This window comes from Chionomys nivalis, chromosome 20 (assembly GCF_950005125.1).
Source record: "Chionomys nivalis chromosome 20, mChiNiv1.1, whole genome shotgun sequence".
In the NCBI taxonomy this organism is placed as follows: Eukaryota; Metazoa; Chordata; class Mammalia; order Rodentia; family Cricetidae; genus Chionomys; species Chionomys nivalis.
In genome coordinates this window covers 38871971-38897468 of record NC_080105.1, presented here as the reverse complement: position 1 = coordinate 38897468, position 25498 = coordinate 38871971, and the positions used below count along the sequence as shown (strand labels likewise).

General features: G+C 47.5%; 1 protein-coding gene across 3 annotated transcripts in view; it reads left to right on the top strand.

The window, feature by feature from the left end:
* Positions 1-930: 930 nt before the first annotated feature.
* Prag1 (PEAK1 related, kinase-activating pseudokinase 1) overlaps positions 931-25498 on the top strand; it is a 55649-nt gene continuing 31081 nt past the window's right edge. Inside the window, exons 1-3 of one of the 3 annotated variants that reach the window (XM_057752921.1) lie at positions 931-1185; positions 5730-6147; positions 8822-10626. In XM_057752921.1, coding sequence (XP_057608904.1) covers positions 5857-6147; positions 8822-10626 — 2096 coding nt within the window. In that variant the 5' untranslated portion in view covers positions 931-1185; positions 5730-5856. Of the gene's footprint in view, positions 1186-1251; positions 1707-1825; positions 1917-5729; positions 6148-8821; positions 10627-25498 lie in introns of those variants that run through there. The other 2 variants (XM_057752922.1, XM_057752923.1) reach the window with 2 other exon arrangements.

The following is a 25498-nucleotide window of genomic DNA, read 5'->3' as shown; positions in this document are numbered from 1 at the left end:
GGACCCAAGTAGGAGTTACACCAAGCTGCCTCTCGGTGAAGCCAAGGGGCAGAGGAAGGCACCCAGGTGTGTTTGTGGGGGCCTTTCCGCTTACACTCGGCCCGGCACTTGACGCAACTTCTGTGTCTGGGTGCTTAGGGAACACCCAGGTCAAGGTGCAAGTCTGTCCTACTCAGGCAGCTGGAGGAAGGGAGGGGACTGGCTGGTTCATAGGCTGTCCTCCTCCTGGGAGTTAAGAGATTTTTCGCCTGAGGAACAATATCTCGAACTCGTTGTATCTCGGCGAGTGACTCACGCAACTGAAAACGGGGTAAACACAGGTGGAGGACGGGGTGCCCCAGCATGACTGAAGGCCAGTCCCCTAGGCCAGCTCTTGCACTCCACTGCTAAACGCTAAAGTTCAAAGAGGTGTGCTGAGCCATTTGCTGAAGGCCTGAACACGAGGGGCTGAGCGGGACCTGGAAGATCAGTATTGCTAGCCCTGCACCAGTCAACTTAAGATTCTCCCGGATAACAGTAAGTGGCGGTGACCATGCCCACGCCCCTTTCACAACCCACCGCCCTTGATCTCATTTTGCACTCCGACCCCTCGTTTCCGCGTTTGCTCGCTCCCCGCCAGGGTCTCCCAGGGTCGGCTGGATAGAAAGACGTGGAATGCATCTACCCCGACACACCTACGGTGTGCACTTGGGTTAAGGACGGCTGGGAGCACGAGAGCTCATTCAAGCCGAACTGCGCCGAGCAGGAATTGAGCTGGGGACGCTCTCGGGGGCTCAATACCGGGTCGAGGGGCGCCAGGGCTTGGGCTGGGGGCGGAGCCTCAGGGTGGCGAGCGAGAGGGCGGGGCGCGGTGCGGAGTTCCAAGGGACCCGGGCAGGGACGGCCGCCTCCTGGCTGGTCTGGGAACGAGTGGAGTGGCGGGACGCGCAGGCCGGGTGGGAAAGCCGGGCACGGCCGAGGACTGCGGGGGTGCGGCGGGAGCCGGGCGGGCGGCGTCACCCGAGGCGGAGGGGGCGGAGCCGCGAACGCAGCTGCCACCCGGCCGCCGGGCCCAGGGAGAAGACAGCCGCCCGCGGCCGGGCAAGCTCTGCGCCCAGACACGCTACAGACAAAGCTCAGAGGCGCCCGGAGAGGCAGCGGACGACTGGGCCACCGACGGCAAGACTTTGGGAGTGCAGCCCCGAGGTGAGCCCACCACGCTCTCTCCAGATCCCCTTGCTTTTTGTCTGGCGAACGTGGCGGCCCAGGGGCTTTCGCGGGGTCGCTGCGGTGGCTAGGCGGGCCAGCCCCTGCTGGCGTCCCCCGGGGTGACAAGCGACGGATCCGAGCGCGTGGAGAGTCCGGACCGCGTGCGCTGGGTGGTGCAGGCGCCGAGCCGGGAAGGCTGGGGAGTCGGAGGGGGTGTTTTCAATTCATTCGAGAAACGCTCGCTTTGAAGCCTGGAAACTTTTCCTCGGAGTTCCGGGCAGGGGGGGAATTGACTGCTGTGATGGTTTTACTGGTCTTGCTGGTCTGGCCACGCTATTTTGTTTCTTTGGGACTGCTTTTCGCCGTGAGTATTGTCAAAGGAGCAGAAGGACTGAGGCCATCCGGGCTGCTCCGACCAGACCCAGGTGACGATTTAGGGGTTCAGAGAAACCCCCTCTCACTTCTAGGCAGCAGCGGATCTCCAAAGGAAGGTGATGATGCCCTTTTGCCGAACCTTGGTGAGCATTCCATACCTGGAACTGACTCGCAACCTTTGCTTGTACTGCCCCCCTCCAGCCGGGCGCACACACCCACATGAACCCACATGCACACGCATGCACGCTTGCACTTGGAAAATAGAATCTCCACTTGTGAGTCCTGGGAACGGGAATGGGGGAGGCTGAGCATTCCCAGTCCACAGCGCTCTTTCACTGTGCCAGTTCTCCCAGGTAAAGCTCTACAATGGTTTTGAAAAGCCAATTGCAAAGCCCAAAGGTCTAAGGGTGAGGAGTTTTGCAATGGCTTCAGTCCAGCTTCAGGCTGCGAAGGTTTAACCGATCTGCAGCTCTCAACTATCTCTTATAGCTCTTTCTGAAAACATTTGACAGGAAGACCCGAGGAAAGCAAATTGGCTTTCGTGGGGTCCTTCAGAATTTTGCTTCCCTTATTGGTTCAGACTGTAGAGGCTGCAAGTCTATGTTCCTCCTGCTGAATTAGATTGCTTAGCAGTGGAGAAAGCAAAAAAATAAAGTTATGTAAATATCATAATTTACCCTCAGTGCCTGGGGGTGGAGTGTTATAGGGTGGTCACCTTCTGCTTTCTGCCTGAACCACTCTGGCCAATGGAACATAATGCAATCTAGATACTTTTCATGCATACCTTTTTGGGTGTTGCATTAATTTAATTCTTAAAATTTACATTAATTAATGTTCATTTCTTTGCGAAAATATAATAGAATTATTAAGATGAGAATTTTCTGGAATTCTATCGGGGTAAGGCATAAGCAAATTTGGATGCAAATATGAGGAGTATTTGGAACCAAAATACTTAGTTTAATGGGTTTGGCCACCCTGATTCTTCAGATTCTTTTAGAGATGGGGTGGGAGTGTATCTGACAGCTCAGCCTTGTAAACTGTAGCCGCAAAGCTAGTGCAGAAGTTTGCAGAGGCAAAGCAATTTTATCATGACTTGGATCACAAAGAATGCTGAGACCTTTTTCTAATCTTACACCAGCAGCCTCCCACTGAGAAATGGGAGAATTTGCATAATTCTGGGGGCCCGCCTACCCTCTGAGGTAGGAATGTGAGCCAGAAAGGTACCATTCCCAGGCTTTGGAGAACGGGCACTACCCGGGGGCGCTCTGCCCCTGCTTTGTAAGTGTCACTTGCATGTTTCACCATCATTTTACTGAAAGCAAACAGGAGGCAGTTCCAGGCGTAGAAGTGCAGCTGGAAGAGGCTCTTCTAGCTAGCTCCATAGACAAGGTGGGAATTTCTGCGTGCAGAGACTAAGAAACCGCCCCTCATAGTGAGTCAGTGATGGTGGGGAGCCCAGAATTTCCTTTGTTTATTTTATTCCGTGATGTCCCCTTAAAATCCTCTGTGTTTCTGGGCTGTTGTATGGTCCATGCTGTGATCAGCCTGCAGAAAAATTCAGATTTGTGGAAGAGAGCAAAGGAGTGCTCAGAATTTAGTGAAGGGTCTCAAGGTAGCTTCTGGCAAGATTATGGTAATCAGGAGCCCCCTGAACTCTCTGGGCTATCAGAGGCTAATGGCTACCAAGAAAAGGAGGGGAGACATTAGAAAGTGGGGTCTCGGTGTCCTGGATTGACTGTTGAAGAGGAAATGAGCCGTGGTCACCCATACTGCTTCTGTCTGAATGTGTGGCAGCCTCTGAGGAAGTGGTTGAATGCCAACCTCCTCAGCTCCCCCAGCCTGATCGAGAAGCAGAGGAGCCCCGTGGAGTTAATGTTCATGCTCTCTTCCCAAAGTCCTCTGAGGGGCACTAGAATCTTGTCTACAGTGGACACGGGCCTGGACATGGCTTTCCTGTGACTTGGCAGGTCTAGTCGGCATCAGAGTTCCTAGAATATCAAACTGAACTTCTCTGAAGGACCAAAAATTTTCCTCTTCCCACGCTCTGCCACCCCTGCCCCTGAACCCCTTAGAAAATTTAGCAGCAAGCCTGCAGCTCTCTGGGGCTGGTGACTGTAGGGGAGAGACACAATGTGGTCATGATTGCTCTGCTTTGCTGAAAGCCTGTGACCTCTTCTGGGGAGATTTGATAAGGAAAGAACCTGCTGTTTGGGGTGTATTGGGAGGAGAAGAGCCTAGCTTGCTTCCCTAAAGCCCTTACAGTGACAGCAGAAACATTTAGATTTCAGAGTGTTCATTTAGCTCAATGATGAAGCTGCTTCCTCATTAATTGGCTGGAATAGGGGTACATCTGGCTCCTATACTCCTTGGATAAGCACCTTGTCCATGAGTGTGGGAGAGGAGAGAAGGAGTTCTTCCCACAAGGAATCTGGAACGATCTTTGGAGCTCCCGGGTGATTTTATCTGGCTAGTCTGGCTGTTGATTGTTTAGAGAGAATTAACCTCAGGCAAATTCTCACCAGCTGAAGTGGAGTCTAACCCCCAAGGGCAGTGCTTTCCCTGTTTAAGGAGAATCTGTTCATCACAGGAATGGCCACAAGATTTTCCATCGGGAGCGGTTCCCTCAAGGATGCTGGTTTATCCTTAGTAAAAAAAAAATGAGCCATGAGCAACAAGCAGATAATGGCAAGCTACCTGGCATCCTGAACCAGGTGAAGGTGAGGTGGGGCGGTCCAGGCAGTTGCTTTATCTTCCTAGACCTGCACACTTAGCGCCGATGGCCAGGTTCCAGGCTTTGTCGTTGCTGTAAGATCTGCACCTGTAGAATAGGATTCACAGCTACCTTATAGGATGCTATTTGGATCATCTGGGTGATGGTTTCAGATCATCATCCAAAAGGCCACAGCCCTTTGAGCTCTTCTTGAGGAGTGAATTTCCTGAGGACTATGGGAGAAATTGAGCTGTTATATTTATTTTCAGAACCAACAAACTGTTTCGACAAGGTGACCACCTCTTCCCACGGATACGATAGAGAAAACCTATTGTATAATAACCCCTTCTCTCATATTCTGTCCAGTCTCTCTTAGGCCAGGACTGCGGAGTTAGGCATTTCTGTCTTCTGTTTCCAACTTGGCACGTAGCACCCTGTTTTGTTTTCCTCAGCACAGAATACAGTGATGTAGAGTAAGCAAGGCGGGGGGGGGGGAGGGGGGCAGAACTCATGTGATGCCAAACATCCTGACGAGGTGCCCCTAGGGACAGGATAGCACCACACCGCTCTCCCTTTTCACAACTTGTCAGAAGTGTGGATAACCGCTTCCATTTCAGAGTCCCTGCCTGCTTCTGTTCTGTTCCCGTTTAGTTCTTGTTCAAAACCTTTATTATTACCTATAAACCCTAGATTTTATATCTGGTACTACTTTGTGGTTTTGTTCTTGGGCTGTGCCTCAGACTTTGAACACCTCAATTTCTGGAAGAATGTAGGGACTAGGTACAGGCTTCTTATAATCAAACCCTAAAACACCCAGTGTTTGAGGAACTGAATTATTGCGCGTATGTGTGCCTGCATTCATGCATGCATGCATTTGTGTGTACATACGTGTATACACGCACGTGCGCCTATACATATGTATGTGGAGGCCAGACATTGACATTTGGTGTCTTCATCTATGGTTGTACACTTTTTATTTTGAGACAGGATTACTCATTAAACCTGGAGCTCGCTGATTGCCTATACTGCTTGGCCATCAAGAGCCTGGGGTCTTCCTGTTTCTACTGCCCAGTTCTGGAATTACACATATGTAATGTGCCATCATGCCCAGCTTTTTAGTGGGTGCCGGGTATCTGAACCCAGATCCTCGTGCTTGCACAGCAAGCATTTTACCTACTGAGTCGTCTTCACAGGGCCCAGAATGTCTTCTGTGTTGTCTATTTCAGAAAAGGGGCAATGATAATTTGTATAGTTTCAGATATATCTGCCGGACTAAGGAATATTAAAGAGCTTGTGAAAGCTGAGCCCAGGCCCCAGAAAACCAGGTTGATTCCCTTTGGTTGTCATTACTCCTTCACTTTCTCCTTCCTCATTTCCAGTCCATAGTAGTCTCTTTATTGCTCCACGCATCTTCTGGTGGGGTACACTCCTAATCAGGCAATGATCTGCCTTCCAGGGAGCTGATCTGGAGCCCATCTCTGCCTACAACAAGGCTACATCAGAGAGCCGGGCCCAAGATGAACCCGCATCCTCTCGGCTCACAGTGCTCCAAACCATTCGATTGAACCCCCGAGAGCCCAAAGATGTCTGCGTGCAGTGATTTTGTGGAGCACATCTGGAAACCTGGATCTTGCAAGAACTGCTTCTGCCTGCGGAGCGACCACCAGCTAGCAACTGGCCTTCCCAAGGCTAGAGCAAGTAGCCTCCCCGCTGTAAGTCGCCTGCCTGCCAGGCCTGAGAACTGCCGCCTGGAAGATGAAGGTGTGAATGGCTTGGCCTACTCAAAGCCCACCATTGCTGTCAAGCCCACCATGATGAGTTCTGAGACCTCTGACTTGTGGACTGAGGCCAGCCTGAGCGCTGAAGTCCCTAAGGTGAGGCTGACTAACCCCGCTGGTATTTTTACAGGGGCTGTTCCTCATCTAACACATGGTGGCTGGCTGCTAGCCAGGGAGGGCTGTTGGAGCAAGAATTCTGCAGGATAGTTGCCTATTAGCTTGCCCTGAGGTTACCGCCTCCCTACAGCTGCTCTTTGGCTATTCCCATCTGTCTTTCTAGTTCTTCCTTTAGGCTAATATCCATTAGTCCAGTACTGTAGGATTTTCTGTCGATTTGGAAACTTATAAACAAAAAGCAAAACAAAGAAAAACAGAAGCTTGGCATACTGGGTGTAACTTTAGGTATTACAGAAGCTGCAGCCGTTCCTCAGTGCCTGCCATGCACCCAGTACCCTTCCCCAGTGAGCTTCTGCCCACTGTCATTGTCACCACTGTCTCCTCCCACTTCCCTTCCCTGTGCATTGCAGAGGAATCATCACTACATATATTTAAAAGATAAAGCCTTAAAAGATACAACCACAATGCACAATCACCTCTAAAATAGCAAATTAATTCCTTAGAATTATTTGCTATTCAGCCGTTGTTCATGCTTATAGTTTTTCTTTTGAAACTGTATGTGTATGTGTAGGCACATGTATGTGGGGTGTGTATATGTAAGTACCTGTGTGTGTGCCAGAAGTCCACTAAGGTTTCTTCCTTGGTCTCTCTTTCCCTTCTTATTCATTTGTTTGTTTAGTTTCAAAGCTTTCACTTATTTATTTGTTTGTTTTATGTGTATGAATATTTTGCTTGCATATGTGTTATACCATGTACATGCCCGGTGCCTGCAGAGGCCAGAAAAAGCTTTCAGATCTTCTGAAAATGGAATTGCAGATGGTTGTTGGCTGCTCTGTGGGTGCGGGGAACCATCAAAACCTAGGTCCTCTGGAAGAGCAGCGAGTACTCTTAACCTCTGAGCTGTCCCTTTTGCCCCCTCAACATTTCTAGGCTGAATTGACTGGCCACTGAGCGCCCCCCCCCCCCCCCCGCAGCATCTGCCTGTCTCTGCCCACTCCCCCAGCCCTGGTGTTAGCGGTTTGTAACACCACACCCAGCCTCTTAGGAGAGTTCTGGGCATCTGTATCAGAGATGCATCTTTGCATAGCAAGTGCTTTCTTTACCCATCGAGCCTTCTCCCTGACCTTCATACTTCCAGTTTGGAAGTATAGGTTTAGTCAGCTCTATTTAGGACCACTAAACATTTATATCGCTAGAGGTTAGACCTTTCTTCGTCTCCTGAAAGGAACCTTTCGAAAGGTGTAATTATGGAGAGGGTGTGGGCCAGGGCTCTGGAGGCTGCTGTCTGTGGACGTGTCTCTGAGATGATATGCCTAAGACAGTCTAAGAAGTCCTGTTCCACAATGACCACTTCTACTGTCCGGGTTCCTTCAGCCCGTGTGGTACACAGATCAGGAAGGGTGTGTGAGTGTCTGTGAAAGCAAAGGTCAGTTTTAGTTCTAGAGTGGTTTCTGTGAAGAGAGGCATTTCCTGTGGTGGCAGCCAGCCCCGTGTCCCTTTTAGAGCTGTTCCGTTTTCCGTGAGCTGGCTCTACCCATTCACCCAGCCAGTCTTGACACCTTCAACTTTCACCTACATAAGCCAGTGACTCTGGAGTCCGAATACCGTCGGTGAGGGGCCCAGACAAGCCCTGCTTTGAGGCTATCTGTACAGATGGGGGTGGTGAAGAAGGGAAGGAAAAGGGACAGTAACTTCATTGATGGGCATGATCAGGTCACACACATCTCTGTCTTGTTGTCCAACTCGTCCGGCCGCTTAAGCCGGTGGAAGTGGAGCTTACATGGCTATAAGCTGGCAGAAAGGGCAGCCGTGTGGTATGGCCCAAAGGGAAGCCTGGACCCAATTCAGGAGCCGGGCAGTGGTGCTGTGCACTTAATCCCAGTACTTGGGAAGCAGACACAGGCAGATCTCTGAGTTCAAGGCCTGGTCTACAAAGTGAGTTCCAGGTAGCCAGAGCTATTACACAGAGAATCCCTTGTCTTAAAACAAAACAAACAAACAAAAATCATAGGGAACCTGGAGAGATGACTGCTCTTCCGGGGGAACCCAGGCTTAATTCCCAGCGCCCACATGTGTACTTACAATAGTCTTTGACTCCAATTCCAGGAAATCCGGTGCCCTCTTCTGTCCTCCTTGGGCACCGGGCACTTACATGTGGTGCTCAGACATACATGCAGCCAAAACACCCATACACCCAGAATAATAGAATTTTTTTTTTTTAAAGAAGAGAAAGGAAAGCAATCATTATGGCTTATTTCTTCAGGAATGTTCCATAGCTGGACTTATCCAGTGACCAGTCAGCAGAAGGAAACACTAAGTGAAATTTCAAACATTTCCAATCCCGTGGAATTCTTTCCCCTAGTCATTGTGAATTTTCACTCTTTTTCAGTTTCGGGTTTTGATCTTTCTTACCTAGCAGACATGAGGCAAAAACATTATAATTCCTGGGTGGGATGCATAACTCAGTATCTAGAAAGACAGATGGCTCACTGGGTGCCCTAATGATCATTCCACTGGGGAGGTCAAAGGTCAAACACGGGCAGGTGACAACGAAATTACTTGCTTTTAACTTTTTCTCTTCTCTCTTCTCTGATAAAGGGTAATATGTTTCTTTCTTTCTTTTTCTTTTTTTTTTCACCCGGGGGTTGTGCAGGTCAACTGGAGAAGAGCCCCAGGCAAGCTCCCACTCCAGAAACAGGAAGATGGTCCCATAGTTTACCTAGGCAGCTTCCGAGGAATGCAAAAGCCTGCGGGCACCGTGGCCTGCACAGATGGTAATTCCTGTTGTCCCCCGGCCTACGCCATGGTCGGCTTGCACAGCCTAGAGGCCCGAGTGGAGAAGAACACGGCTTTCCAACCAGTAAACTTCCAGGAAGAGAAGGCTGGGAGGGAAGAGCTGCCCTCGGCTCAGGAGAGCTTCCGCCAGAAGCTAGCTGCCTTTGCAGGGCTGACATCCAGCTGTCCCAAGGGCCCCAGGCCTTGCCCTTCTCCACAGCCCCTGCGGGAGTCCCTGCCCTCAGAGGATGACAGCGACCAGAGGTGCTCACCCTCTGGAGACAGCGAAGGTGGCGAGTACTGCTCCATCCTGGACTGTTGTCCAGAAGCCAAGGATGCTGTGCACAGCACTGAGAGCCCTGGCAGACGGGGAGGGGACTGCTCACCCGTGTGCTGGGAGCAGAGGACATGTACAAGACCGACAGAAGAGGAAAAGCGGGTTCTGAACTTGCCCAGAGAGTATTGTGGCCAGGGATCCACGGCGAACCCACCCCGTCTGGGCCCCAAGAAGCCATCCCTTAACTCGGAGGCTGCTAGCTCTTCAGACGGCCTGTCCTGTGGCAGCCGCAGCAGCGGGGCCAGTAGCCCCTTTGCTCCCCACTCTGAGAATGACTACTGCTCCCTTGTGAAGGAACCAGGCCCGGGGAAGCAGCCGGACTCTGGCTGCCATGTCATCACCTCTGGCACCTCTGGTAAATGTGTGGGGCAAGCTGGGGAGCTCCAGCCGCCAGCCCAGCCTCGGGAGGCTGTGCAACCTGAACCCATCTACGCGGAAAGTACGAAGAGGAAGAAGGCAGTGCCGGTGCCCTCGAGGTCCGAGACCAAGGTGGAGCAGGTCGCCGCTGACCACAGCCAGGGCCAAGTATGGACAGGCGACACCTGGGCTCAGAAGACATCCTCTGGCTGGAGCCAGGACAAGGAAGGGGCAAGTATGGCTCCTCAGGTGGCAACCACCATCACTGTCATTGCTGCTCACTCAGAAGAGGACCATAGAACGATCTACCTGAGCAGTCCTGATTCTGCCGTGGGGGTACAGTGGGGGGTATCTTTGACCCAGGACATACAGGCTGGCGAAGAGGAACCCTCGGTTGTGCAGGGGCTAAGCTCAAGGGAGAGCCATCTACATGATGTGACTGAGAACATGCCCAAAGAGAAACCCGCCATTCCTCCCAAGCTGTCCAAAAGCAGCCCGGGAGGGTCCCCAGCATCACCGGCAGCCTCCCCTCTGACTGACCACAGTGAGGGGAACACTGGTTGCGGCAGCGTTGGACCCCAGCTTTTGTCTAGAGTTCCTACTAACCGAACTTCTTCCTGCCAGACCAATGGTGTTGCCACTGGAGACCCGGCCAAGTGTCCCCCACCAACCTCCTCCTCATCAGCCTTGGACCAGAGACGGCCAAGATACCAGGCTGGTGCTTGGAGCCGCCAGTGTCGGATAGAGGAAGAGAAGGAGGTCGGGCAGGAATTGTTGAGTCAAAGTTGGGGGAAAGAAGTGGGAAATGGTACCACAGACCATTCAAACTCTTCTACCTGGCACCGGCTCCATCCCACGGACGGCTCCTCTGGCCATTACAGCAAATCTAGCACCGGGATGAGCAAATCAGCTTCCTTCGCCTTTGAGTTCCCCAAGGACAGAAGCAGGATGGAGGCCTTCTCGCCACCTCCCCCGCCTCCAAAGTCAAGGTGAGTACCACTGCCTGTGTGGTAACAGTCCTAAGAAAAGGCACAGGTCTGTAGGGCCTTTCCCAGAAGTCTTTGCTTTTGCCGCCTCTCTGGAAAGCCTAGGGTCCATTTTGGAGTGCTGCCTGCCAGCGCTAGTGTCTGCCCAAAGGCCATTGTGCATTATGTAAATTTCTCAGAGCCCCAGCTCAGCCTCGAGAAAGCAGGAACTCTTGCTTGGTGTGTGTGTGCTCGGCAAACAAGCCAAGAAGCCGTGTGTGGACTGGCTATTTATAATGAATCTTACAGAGCAAAGAAGCACCAGGGGGCTGGGGATATAGTTTGGTGGCAGAGCGCTTGTAGCAGATGCGAGACTGTGCGCATTTGATCTTTAGCACTGTAAAAAAAAAATGCTTGGGGCTGCAGTGTGGGCAAGCTCAATGACAGAGCCCTTGCTTAGCCCAGTGAGGCCTGGGGTTGGCTCACCAACATCACAAAACCAAACAAAATAATGCTACTAAGTTGTTGCTCCTTTTGCTACTTTTTAAAAAGCCGACCCTCCTCTTCCAATCTCTAAGTATCTTCCATAGTATTTTCTTGAAAAGCTGGGAAACTTCATCTGTTGCAACATAGAAAAGCGGGCTAATGGGGCTCACACTACAGGAATTATTAGGTAGGTGAAGTCAAGAATGTGGTCAATAAACTATTATAGCTATATTGTGCCTCGGGGAACTTTTTTTTTTTTTTAAAGGAAGCTTTGCACATGGTTAAACACCCCTGATGTGGGTTTTTCAAAGGGGAAAAAAAAGAGTACAGTTTGGGGTCGGCATGCTGCAACCCACAGCTCTCTCCATCGCCTTTCTCTTCATCTGCTAGTTTAACATGCTTTTCAAAAGCTCCAGGGAGATAAATGTCTTCTCTAAACTATTGAACTGTGAATGGAATTTAAATTCTGGGGAATTTTCCTCCCCTTCTAGTGAAAGCAAGCAAGACTGATTTTGATGGCGGAAGGAACAACCTGCTGTTACAAAAGCCAGGCTTTCCAAACGGTCCCTCAAGATCTGTGGCTGCCGGGGTTCCGTTTGAGCAGCGACCTCTAGGTTTGAGCACCAACAGAAGCCGCTGTGACATTTGGCTTTGAACATCAAGGCGTTTTAGCCTGTGATGTGATCTAACATGGGCTTGCCCTCATGGCTGCTGCTCTGTGCTGGTATTCCATTGGCTACCCACCACATGGTATTGACACCTTCTAGAGTCTTAGGTGATTGTAGACCTCAGCTACGCTTTTAACTCCCTGAAGGGATGAATGGTTCAGTAACTGAGTTCGCATTATAGGACACTTACAGTGGGGGTGGCATGGATTTTGTTTTTCAGACATGAAACATAATAACTCATTTAATTCTTGGATTAGACCCCCGAGACATGAATTACCAGTCAGTCTACAGATCACAAAATGGATTGAGAGCTGAAGAAATCAGTCCCTGGCAGCCTCACTGTAACTTGTAGCTCAGCTCCTAACCTTACAGTACACATCCAAGCATATAGAACCAGAGCAGGATGTGGGAGCAGAACAGTCCTGGGTGCGGAGAAAGACCAGATTCAACATCTCAATGCCAACCTCTGTTGTCTCACGTCACGTTTATCGGTTGAGCAAGCCACACGCTGTCTCCCAGAGTCTCCAAAATGGGATGCTGTACTTGTCTGACACACTTTCTCTCAATCATTTTCTACACTTATTTCTGTGTATGTGCCCATGCCCACGTGACATGTGCTGTGGCCAGAGGACAATTTGCATATGTCAGTTCTCTCCTTCTACCATATCCGTTTCTGTGGGGTCGGGCTCTGCACTGAACTCCGTTACCAGCTGAACCAGCTCGGACTCTTACCCCGTTTTTGAAATGAAATGGACAGACTTCACTGAGGATGGTAGTTATTACTCAGGTAAAAGGTGCCACAGGGTTTCAGGTGTGGCAGTGGCGTCCCTATCTTGGAGGAATCAGCCTGACCCAGTCCCGGAAATACCAACCAAGTCTTAGAAAAGTAACTCAGACTTCTCGCTTAAGAGTCATAGGACTTGGAGGAGTCCTGGTCACCATAGCAACATGACTCAGGAAGAGTTTTAATTAGCATCTAGGGTGAGTTGAGACACTCTAGGTCCAATATGCTTTGACGAAATCTTTGGATTATATGTAGCTCAAATAAGGTAGGAACCTCAGAGGTTCTGGGTTCCATTTTTTTTCAAGAACAAACAAACAAACAAAAACCTCAAATGGCATTCAGTTTGGAGTAAGTCAAACTAGATCGTTTGCAAAGCATTCTCATTTTCCTGTGCTGCCGGCATCGTCTTTGGAGTCTTTGCATCTCTCCTGTGAGTAGGTAGACGGCAGGTTTGAGACTATAAGCTGTCTTTGAAATCTGGAACTCAGTATGCATTGAATTCTTTTAAGGGAAGCCAGCAAAGGGACCGCAAAGTATTCTGATCTCAGAAATCAAGGTGTAGGCAAATGAGACCATTAGGAGCCACACAGCCCCAGCTGAGTCAATACTAATCACGGGGCACGTCGGTAATTAGGGAAGATGATATCAGTTTTCCAAGATGGAAATTGTGGAGCGTCTTCAAGGCAATGTGGACGGTTAATCTGATTTCCATGCAGAGGGCTAGGCTTTGTTTCTAACCATCAGCTTTGTTAGGTGTGTTATGTATATGGACCCGGACAAAGGTTGCTTCTTGCAAGGGCTGAGTTATGTTCTACTTACATAGTGTGGAGAAACAGAAACAGATTCACCTGCTTCCTGACCCATATCTTGAAGGGAGTGGCTTGGCTTTCTCTGGCCCTATGGTGAATGTGGAGTTGCTTATCTGTCTTTGAGGTACTTAACCTCTTGCTGTAATGTTTTGCAAGACAACTCTGCAAGCCTATTTAATATGCCTTTCTTGGCTGAGTCTGGACTCTTTCTTACTGACTGCTGCCAAGACAACTGCCTACATCCTCACAACTGCCTACAAACTCACAGGGCTACGGCTTAGGATGACGGACCTTACCAGGTTTCTGGGTCACCTTGTCCCAGTTCAGGGCAGGAGTATAAGATAAGGATTGACAAGTACTGTTGGTTGTTGGCTAGGAAACAGAAAACTGCAGGCAAGAAGTGTGGGCTGTGCATGGGCGCATGCATGCCTGCTTCCCCTTCAAGTCTCGAGGCAGTTCAATGAGCGCAGCAGCACCTGGGAAAACTATTAAGATGCACAAGAATCCCATTTCTTTCTGCCTTTTGTTTCTGGGTGGACGCAAATCTAGTGTGACTTGACTTAAGGCTTTTGGGAGACAAGGTCAGCGGGAGGCGATTCTTCTGATTAGGACCAGCAGGCGAGCAGTTCACAGAGGGACCCAAGTTAGAAGGGTAGGTCTGGGCTCAGAGGTGGCCTTGATAGTGGAACGAGAACACAGGTGGGTTCGTGTTTCTGTACAGTCTGGGTGGGTCCAGGTCAGGCTAATTCAGAGAAAAGTTTCCCATGGAAGGCAAGGATTTTTTTTTTTTTGTTTTTTGTTTTTTGTTTCAGTGTTACCAGTTTTCTATTTAATCCACTCTATGCTGTGTTATTCTTTCTGTTTGGAGGATGCTGGGAGGCAATGCTCTTCCTTGTTCAGGTCCCTCCTGTGTCAGAGGGACAACGTCCCCAGTAGAGTTCTTTTCTGTCCGCAAAGGCAGCCACTTTGCTAGCAGGAGGAAGTGACACATCTTCATTGTGTGGTCTCCCCCGAAACATGGTCACACAGTATGGCCCCAAGGACAGGAAGAACGTGAGTAAAATGGCCATTTGTGCTCAGCCTCCATACCCAATCTGATTAAAGGTTTTAACGCTTGATTTCAGCCCCATTTCATACTGTAGTGAATTATAGGGGTGACACCAGTGCCTAGGTAGTCTCAAGACTTCATGGGCTCACCTGGGTGGCGATTTGAAAAACCAGTTTTTGTTAGGGAGCATTGTTATAGAGAACCTTTTCTGACTGTGTGTATCCTTTCTGATCATGTTTAAGTAAGAGGTGGAATGGGGTGAGGGAGAATGCATACTGGGCACAGTCCGTGGGAGAAACTCCATGTCCTCCACACACAGTTTAGCAAATGGAGCAAGGTACATGTGTCAACAATGAAGGTTATACTCCGCTATGTCATAGGCAAGCCAGCAGTTGGCCCCTTCCCATGAGCTTGTAGGCAGAATCTGGAAACAGGGCATCTCATACATCCTCAAAGTAGGAAGTATTAAAGTTAATTTCTGTCTTCTTGTTCTCTTGTTCTATAATTTTTTAAACAATTTTTGACTTGGTGGAGATACACACACACACACATATATATCCATCCATCATTGGAGATATATATATATGTGTATATATATATATATAATCTTTAAGGAACTTCTATGCAATTTTGAGCATGTCCTTGACTGCCTAGAAGTTAGATAATCTTTGAATCATTGGACATCTACTAATGACCTGCTTTTTTATTGGACTGTGTGCAAGATCCGTAGAGTCCAGTCATAAGGGGTTTTCCTCTTAGGTTCTCAGGATTTCATCAGTGTGAAGAGCTATAGGGATTTTCTTCTCTTAGGGTCTGAGGATTCATCAGTGCAAATTAAATGAGCAGGCCTGCAGTCTGACCACCGAAGGCCCACCCTGCTTTGATTCAGCACTTCCTCTGACCTCCACACACATACTGTACATAATATATGCAGGCCCGCATAGATACGCATAAAATTACATAAGTAGACATTAAACAGTTATTGCTGTGTGTGGTGTGTGTGGGCATATGTGCCATGCGATGTGTGTAAAGGTCAGAGAACAACGTTGTGGAGCCTGTTGCACCTTTGTGAGGGTTCTGGGGATCGAACTCAGGGCACCAGGCCTGCTCAGATGCCCTTACCTGCTGAGCCATCTCACCCGCCCAGAACTTTGAATTTTTAAGGAGGCCATAGCACACTACGGGTTAAACAACTTCTCATCTGACTTTTCAACGGATGCCCATTGTAATTCCGTGGCTGTCTCTGCTCAGTAGAATGTTGACACCTCGGGTTAAATAAGCCGAGGTTAATCATTGTCCGTGCTTCAAGGTGGGCAAAGACGGTGGGGGACAAAGCATTCTTTCATGGATTAATCACTCTCCAGCAATTGTCCGTTTTAATCTTGCAAGTGGCCTCTGCTACTTGGCTTTGTTTTTTGTTGTTGCTGGTTTTTTGTTGTTGTTGTTGTTGTTGTATTTTTTTAAGTCAAACAGGTGTATGGAGCCAGTCCCCTCTTGCCATGAGAATGTTTCTTTCAAGTAGTAATCACCTAGAATCTTATTTCCCCAGCAGTGAATTATAAGAATTCTAGGGTGAAGTTGCTTCTCTGAGCATGACTTTGTCGTCCTTTCTGAGTGAGGTTGGTTAGGAAACACAGATTAAGGTCTCTGTGTGACAGGGACCTCTCTGTCTGCATCTAGTAACCAAAGGGACTTGATTGCTGGGGTGACCTGACGGCTTTGGAGACATGGAAGTAACCAACTGTTTTCTCGTTGGTGCCCTAAAGCTTGTTTTGTTACGTGGGGATAGTGAATTTGATGAGCGCTAAGTCCTTCTTTCGTGATTAGTAGATGCACGGCAGAGCGGCCTGGCTGCCCTTCGTGCAGGTAGCAAGCGCGTTTCTGATGTTAAACATCTTTCGTCTGTGTGTTTGAAATCGTTCTAAGGACTGTGGGCAGATCCCAGGAAATGTTAGGTGTTCAGCATGTTCATACTCTTCCCATGCAGTTGTCAAATTCCCTGCTTCACCTAGCTTATGCCCAGTGTCCTAGATTATTTATTCTCTCTCTCTCTCTCTCTCTCTCTCTCTCTCTCTCTCTCTCTCTCTCTCTCTCTCTCTCCCCCTCTCTCCCTTCCCCCCCTCCTCTCTCCCCTTTCTTTCTCTCTATCTTACATGTATAATAAATGCATGTGCATGTATGCGTGCAGGTATGTAGCTCTGTGAGGGTGCACCTCAGTTTTGGAGACAAACTCTCTCACTGAACCTGAAGCCCACCATTTCTACTAGATTGGCCAGCAAGCTCCTCTGCCCCCACATACACCGTCCTTCCCCCAGCATTAGAGTCACAGCCCTGCGTCATCCTTGTCCAGTGTTTTAGGTGGGTGCTGGGGATCCCAACCCAGGACTTCATTCTTGGTCCACAAACGTTACCCAGCGAGCTATCACCTCAGTCCAATGGGCTTTCTTGTTACTCAGGTGTTGTTTGTGACACTATTAGATGACCCTGACTTACCTGGAGTTTGGCTAACAGCCATCTCATTACTCATTTACCGACGCGTTTTCAAAACCTCTCTAAAAGTCTAGAACCAAGCTAGACCATCAGGTGTCACAGTATGCTCTCAAACTGTCGGAAACTCATCAGGACGGCTGTTGTGCTTTGGGAGTTCCATGTCAGTAGTCAAGATGAACGGGAATAAAAACACGCTGCATAAATACAAGAATCGTTGAGATCAGTGGACATAGCAGTAAGTAACTTAAACTTGAAGACAGGTCAGAGAGAAGAGTCTGGAATTTTAAAATAAATCATCACTTAATATAATTCTTCCTCAAATGTGTAAGTCAGAGCACAAGTAAGCCTTTGTAGCCCAGTGTCCTTGAATCATCTCTGCCAGCTCAGATCCGTTAGAATACTTCCCTGGAACTCTCCATGAGAACCTAGCAAGTGAGAAAGTTTGCTGCAATTGATTAGTGCTGTCTGCAGGGTGTGCAGAGATGGAAGTCCTGACACATGTGGTAGCTATTTGTAAAATCAGCGTAAAAACCTAAAATTTCCCATCTAAGATGCAAAAAAAGGCTGCTGCTCCATAGCCATTCTCTATGGTAACTTAGTAATTCAGTGGTGCCTTTATTTTGGGGATGGGGATCTTTATTCTGTCTAGCCTAGAGTTCCTAAATTGAGTATAAGTAAAAAATGTAACCTTTGATTTCTGACTGGCAAGCCAAAAAGTCTTGTTCCCTTTCAATGAGTGATTTAGATGATCCATGAATCATCACTAAGTGACTACCTATCCCTTAAGGGGGAACTTATTTTTTATAAACCTTAAACTAATTTTTTCAGTCTTTAAACCTGTTAAGCAGAGTGTGTTCAATCCTTTCCTTTTTGGCTTGTCCCTTGGGTGGATATGGGAAATGTGTCACCTGAGTACGGTGAGTCTGGATGTGGAAATGAAATGTTCTGAATTTGAATTAGACAAACAGAACAAAGCTGATTTTCCTAACACATGCTGATTAAAAGATCATCTTTTATATAAAGATGTTTTCTGAGGACAGGGCCCATCTCTAAGAGTCAATGTGCCGATGTGTTACGTTTACTTGGTGTCATGGCTTGGGTCTAGAATGTCCCCATGTATGTGAATACTTTGTCCCTGGTCATTTCTGTAGGGGCAACATTTAGGAGGAGAGAGATGTCTAACTGAAGGAAGTGGATCACCAAGTGTAGACAAAAGTTTCTGTCCCACCCGATCCCACAGCCATTCACTTCCAAATAAATACACAGAGGTTCATATTAATTATGAATGGTTTGGCCTATCATGTCAAACTTATTATTAACTAGCTCTTACAACTTAAATTAACCCATAATTCTCATTCATGTTTAGCCACATGGCTTGATACCTTTTCTCAGTAAGGTAAGACATCCTTATCTTGCTTCCTCTGTGTCTGACTTGTGACTGTGTCTCTGCCTTTCCTCTTCCCAGAAATCTCCTAGTCTGGTTGCCCCGCCTATACTTCCTGCCTAGCCTTTGACCAATCAGAGTTTTATTTAACCAATACCAGTGACAAATCTTTACAATGGACAAGAGCATTGTCTCATAGCAACTAGGGACTGAGCCTTGAGATTTATAGACCCATTCAATTTCCTGTCTCCTCTGCTCCTGGTGGACCATCGATGTAACCAGCTGCCTCATGCTTCTGCTGCCACAGAGACAGAATTTTCCACCAGTACCTACGGCTTGCCAATTGATCCAGGCCAGCTGACCACTAAGCCCCTTGCCCCCATCTCCCCAGTTCTGGGGTTATTAATCACCTTTAGTCCTAACTTTTGGTGTGGATGTTAGGGATCAAACCCAGGCCTCTATGTTTGCATGGAAGCACTAACTGAGCTATTCCCTCAGGTCCAGTTATTACTTTTTTAAAATGTCCTTTATCTATGTACATTACCCCCAAATTTTACAATAGAGAAATTTTCTGTAAATTCTAGACATACACCCTCCATCCTCTGCTGATACTGCTCTCAAAGCTTGTCCTCGTTTTCTCCAAAAGTGTAAAGAAAGTTCTTGTGTGCTTTCTATGTGGAGTAGACCAGGCCCTTGTAGTTCAGGGTTGGTGACTTCTTTTATGATGATGTTTATTTCATCCCTATATAGTGAGGATCAGGTCTGAGTAGAACCTGGACTATTCACTAGTGGGGGAAAGCATGGGATCGTTTCTTAGATGATTTTAGCAAACTAGTTTATCATAAGGGAAAAAATGAAGCTAAAACCATACTGAAAGTTTTTATATCATCACGTATAAAGATGGATTGCACAGGGATAATGACGGTGCGAGAAAGAAAACCAAAAGGAGGACTGGAAAATCTTCGCCCTAACATACAAGCTGTAGCACAATTGGGAGGTTTCTATTGAATGAGGGTACCACATGCAGGGAGCTACTGAGTAGGAGATGGAAAGGTGACAAAAGATAGATACAGAGGGTGTCAGATGGTCACAGTGCACCTGGGACAAATGAGGAAACCAGTAGCTAAGGGGGCGAGAGACGTGGGTAGACCATGGGGGAAAACAAACTGCATAGGGGCGGGGGAGTTCTTTCATCTTACTGATACTTCAAAGGACGGTGGGGAGTTGGCTCAGTGGGTAAAGTGTTTGCTGCACAGGTATGAGGTCTTGAGTTCAGATCCTTAGAACCACGGAAAGTCAGATGCTATAGTACGCATGTGTAATTCCTATGATGAGATGGGAGGCAGACATAGGGAAATCCCTAGAAGCTTGGGGGATGGCTAGCCTGCTGCTGTGTGCCATGGACAGGAGACTGTCTCAGTGAAAATAGAAGTCCAGGATTGAGACCCGAGGTTGTACCCAAACCTCAACTTGCACACCACAGCATACCTGCACCACAGAGGCACACGTGTGCACGCACACAGACACACACGTACACACAAAGATGGAAAAGTATGGCAATAGCAATAAAGAGAAGCGAAATTAAGAAACAACAAGCTTGCCACACACCAGATTTATACATCCGGTATTACCAAATTTTAGTAAAGGGGAATAAAGCTGTCTATGTCCTGGTGGTAAAAGTTGAGGCTGAAGTGACTTTTATTTTCGCAAATAGTATGATGTTATCTCATAAAATTAACTATTAGCATATAGCATATCCACACAATCTTCATTCCTGAGAAAGTACACTTAGGGGTCAGTAAAGGGACGTATACAAGGAAAACCATTGCAGTATTGTTTATAATAGCAGGAAGTTTGAACAATCTCAGATAGGCATCTCTCGAGAAACAGGTAAGTGAAATGTCATGGAGTATAAAATAGAACTGTTTAATGAAAGCCCAAAATAGTGAAGGAAAAATGTGTCCAGACACTTAGATGGACCTATCGAAGGACCAAGGATGCATTGCAGAATGCAGTTAATATACATTAATGCAGGCACAAAGTAGCAGTGTAACAGGCCATATCTCTCTGGGCTGTGGGAAGGTTTCCAGCAAGGGAACCCAGAGCCTGGCACCTACTAAACCAGTGCTCTACCACTGAACCACACGCCCAGGCCTTTCTTAAAGCTTGCTGGGATTACAGGTCTGCACCTCCAGGCCCAGCTTCCCTTCCCAAAATTTTCTTACCTTTTTAGGTGATTTTTTTTAAGCTGCAGTGAATTACACCTAGCTCAGAGATTACAGTCCTAAACCAATTTTACATGTAAAGGTGAGTAGTCAATACGTCTCCATATCTGTAGGAAATGGATTCTACCCAAGGATCCCAACCTCCCTGAATGCTCAGGCCTCTTGTCACACACCTTAGCATTTACTTATGACCTACCTCCACCCCCACGCTCAGTTACCCTAAATCATCAGTAGTGTTATCTGAACAACCCACACAGTGTAAATGGTTTGTCAATAGTTGTTATACTGGAGTGTGTGGAAAACAATGGTAGAGGTAAGAAACAAAGTTGTGAATATTCTCAACAGAAACCACGGTTTCTTGAATACCGGCTCCCCATGGCTGGCTAGGCCTGCAGAAACGGAACCCGTGGCTTGAGAATTGACTCTACATTCACATAGCTGTACAGTGGATCTCCAGAATTCTTTTCATCTTGCAAAGCTGAAACTGCACATCAAACAATAACCCACCACTTTCCCTTACCCCTGGCCTGACAGCAACCATTCAATTTCCTGCTTCTGATTCTGCGTTCGATATTTCATGTAAGTGGGGTCACGTGCTAGATGTCTTTTTGGGACTGGCTGTTGCCCTTGGCACAACATCTTCAAGTTTCGTCCGTGTCATGCTTGGACAGAATTTCCTCTTAAGGCTTAATATTCTGCTGTGTCTGGTACCTTGTCCATTTGTCTGTTAATGGACGCTTGGGTGGCTTCCACTTTTATAGCGGTTGTGAATAATGTTCCTTCGTTCATAGCCTCCTGTGTCCTGCCTTTGATTTGGGGGGTTGGCTGGGAGAGAGTATATAGCCAGGAGTTAGAATAGCTGAATCTTTTTTTTTTTTTTTTTTTGATTTTCGAGACAGGGTTTCTCCATAGCTTTTGGTTCCTGTCCTGGAACTAGCTCTTCTAGACCAGGCTGGCCTCGAACTCACAGAGATCCGCCTGCCTCTTCCTCCCGAGCGGTGGTGGCGCACGCCTTTAATCCTAACTGAATCATTTTATATCTGATTTAAAAAAATTTTGGAGGAGCTGCCACCCAGTGTTGTCTTACAATTGTTGAGCCATCATTATTTTCACCGGTGGTAAACAAGGGCTCAGATTTCCCTCACATTCTCTCTAAAATGTGTTACTTCCTGGGGATTGTTTGTGATATATATATATATATATCATATTAGCTCTTCTTATGAGCATGAAGTAACCCTTCATCGTGATTTTGATTGCCATTTCTTTCATGATTCATGATTACTGATGTTTTTTAAAAAATCTTCCCATGTGTTTTCTGGCTATTCTAAACTTTGGAGGAGTGTCTGTTTGAGGTCTTTTCCCTTGTCAAACTTCCATTGTTGTTACTATTGTCGCAGGTACTGAGCTGTAGAAGCCCATGTGCACTGTGTGTTGAATCCTTATTAGATGTGGTGTTTGCAAGCGTATTTATCCTCTCTCCCTATGTAGAGTGTGCCCACTAATGTATGAAAGCTTTTCATTTTGGTGCAGTCCAACTTATTGTTTTCCCCTGTGCATCCCTTGGTTCAATTCCCAGAAGTCAATGCCAAATGCAATGTCATGAAGCTTTGGTCCCATTTCCTTCTAGCAATGTGGTTGGGTCATTGATCCGTATTGGTTTAGTTTTCATTGATTATAATCCAAATCTATTCAGTATTCTAATCTAACACCACTTACTGGAATGGCTATCCTTTTCCATCAAATGGTCTTGCCGCCTTGGTGAATATTTTCTGAACATATGTGTTCAAATAAGTTCCATAGTCTCAATCACCACCATTTTCTAATAACTTTTTAAATTTAAAAAAAAAAAACCTGAGATTTCCAGCCTTAACAACATTATTTCATCTATTTGTTGTGACTCAAGAATTCATATCAACCTTGGGGTGAAATCTCAGTTCCTGGGGGGGACCTATCATGAATCAATTGTGGCCCTAGATGATTGCTACATTTTTCTAGAAAAGTACTTGGCAGAAGCAGAGATGGCAGGTGTTTGGAGTAATCCACACTGAGGCAGTTGTAGCCAAGGCTGAAGGTAGGGAAATGGAGCTATTGAGGAACTGACTAGGGGGTGTCAAAAGAGCCTGTGAGTAGTTCTGACCCTTCTTGGATCGCAGCCTGGAGCAGCATGAAGAAGGGGAAGAGTTCATCCTATCAGCTTTGTTCCAAGCAGCCTTCCAAGCAAGGACAGTAGAAATGGGGTCTGCTATAAACAGACATTGGTTTCTTAAGACCGATAGTTGGGTACAGGTGCATCATCAGGAGAGTGGACTTGAACTATTTGTCATCCAAAGACAAGAGTGTGAGAGTTCTGAAACCAGACTCACCAAAACCAATAGCTTAGGAAAATATTACCACCAGGCCTAGGGAATCTTCGCAGGTGGGTAGATGATTAATGCGCCAACCAAAGTGACTCACATAGTGACAGGAGGTTGAGTCAGCCACTAGAAGGATTTGCTGGCTCATGAGGACGTGATGTGCAGAGGATGATTTTTGTCCTAGGGAGCCTGAGGTATTCAAAGGAGCTTCTCGTCTGCAAACAATAGGGTAATACAATAAGGGCTGCTCTTTTCCTACAGATTCCTATGCTGAAAGCCAGGCAATGAGCCGAGTAACCTGATTGGCTGGGGACAATGAGTTAAGTTATCTGGTTGGCTGAGGGCAATGAGTTGAGTAGCTTGACTGGCAGGGGTCGGGGGAGCAATGAGTTGAGTAACTTGGTTGGCTGGGGCCAGTGAGTTGTGTAACTTGATTGGCTGGGGACAATGAGTTGAGTAACTTGATTGGCTGGGAGCTGTCTTGATGTCTCCATCTGGAGCTATGCTCTAAATGATCCAAATGTTTAACACATAGATTCAAACGAGGTCTGAACAAATCAGCTCTTTGTGGTTCATTTAAAATTAAATGTGTCGACTTGGTTATCCTTTCCCCTCTAGACTCCCTGAAATGCCATAAGGCAGAACAGAAGCAGGAAGGTGGAGTGAAGCTGGTCACCCTTCTGATTTTGTAGTGGCAAAGACACGGCTTGATTTACTGGAGACCGCCGATGTCATCACTCGGTTATCTCTCCATTTGTCCGTCCTGTCTTCTATTCCTCTGTCTGTCCATCTGTCCAACTAGCACTTTCTGTATGCACGGATTATTCGTAGAACTTTGTAAATACTAACCCTAGAACCTTCCCAGCATCCTTAAAGACAAATGTTCATTTTTTTACATTATAAATGGGAAGATAAAGCAGAGAAACTAGGTACTTCTTTTTTTTCCCCCTAAGCCATAGCTAGTAATGTTGGGAAATCCCCATGTTCGGGCTAAGCTACCACACGGGTGGCCTCTGAGGTGACCCGGAAACTCATTCAGGAGGTTAATCAATTGCTTGCATGGCTGTTCTCCCACAGGCTCCCGAAGGCCCAGCCTATGCACAGGGCAGCTCATGGGAGTACCCTCTGTGACTGGCAGTTGCTTGTTTTTAATGGCCTTCATCTCCTCTCCCCAGCCACCCCTCTTGTGTGAACAGAAGGGTGAAGCCTCCTTCTTTCTTACAAACTTTCCAGACTGTGGGCTGGAACACGTGTTCTTAGTGGAGTTGAATTTTTCAGCACTCACCGCTTGCGTCTCAACTCCACGCCTCCATCTTTCGTCTTCCCTGAAATCTTATCTCGGAGGCTCCAGGTACCTGGCAGCCCAACACATCTATGAGAAAGCACACACTTGTGGCGTAAACACAAGACTGCCTCTTAGAAACCCAAATGATCCATCTTTAACTAATGCTGTGTCTTTTAGCAGCGGAGTGTAGAGTCAGGGCAGATACCTGTGAATTTCTGTTGACCAATTTCAGCATTTTGATCATTGGCTGAACGCAACTAGTAACCCGAACACTGTGTGTGTGTGTGTGTTCCTCAGAGACTATCAGTATGCTAGCCAGCTTACTGTTAATGACAAAATACCTCAGAAAAGAACTCAGTGGAGGGAGGGTAGGAGGATTTATTTTTGCTCATGCTTCAGAAGATTTTGAAGATGGTCAGCTAGCTTCTTTGCTTTGGGCCTGAGGTAATTCAGAATGTCCCGGCAGAATAGCCAGGAAGCAGGAAGCAAGGTGATATAGTGAGGAAGGGGCTGCGAACAAGCATACCCTTTCGCTACCTCTGCTAATCTTTCCATTGTCTCACAGTAATGCTCAGGTGAAGCCCCCTGCCCCTCCCCCACGCGAGTGGATTAGCACTACAAGCCAGTCTCTTCTTCTAGGTGCCATCTCTGGGCATGGTTGTGCTGGGGACTCAGCATATGAGTTTATGGGGGACATCGAGTCTGTGGGTGAGATTCCAGATGCAAAGAATAGCAACAGGAAAAACCAGTCTCGCTTGGTCTAATACGCTCACTCAGCGATAAACACAGAAGGCTTCTATAATCAATTACATGGGCCTTTTTGCACACACCAAGCAGTTAGTTATGCAGAGAACTGGAGCAAGGCATCTTCTAATTCAGCCCTGTTGTGTCACTTTCTTGCCTGGAGACAGTATCGGCTTCCGTGGTTTAAGGTTTTAGTCCCTGGTTAATCTGCCCTCTTTCAGATCCTGATGACAAGTCCCGGGTTGTTTTTTACCTGTGCTTCTGACTGAGCTGTGCATCGGGCTCCCATAATTCCTTCCCTAGACTTGATGGATTTGCTAGAACAACTCAGGAAATAGGTCTATTTGCAGGTTTATTATAAAGATCTCCCGAAGGCTTCTGATGAATACCAGCTGCAGTGATAATAGGTCAAGGTGCATGGCCGGGGTGTGGAGCTTCCGTGTCCTTTCTGGTCGCCACTCCCAGGAAACAGATGTGTTCAGTTCCCCGGAAGCTCCTTAAGCCCCAGCCTTTGGATTTATGACGCAGCCATGATTGATTAAAGCATTTCCTATTAGTGATCAATTTAACCTTCAGCCCTCTCCATTCCTGGGAGCTTAGGAAATGGGGTTAAAAGTCC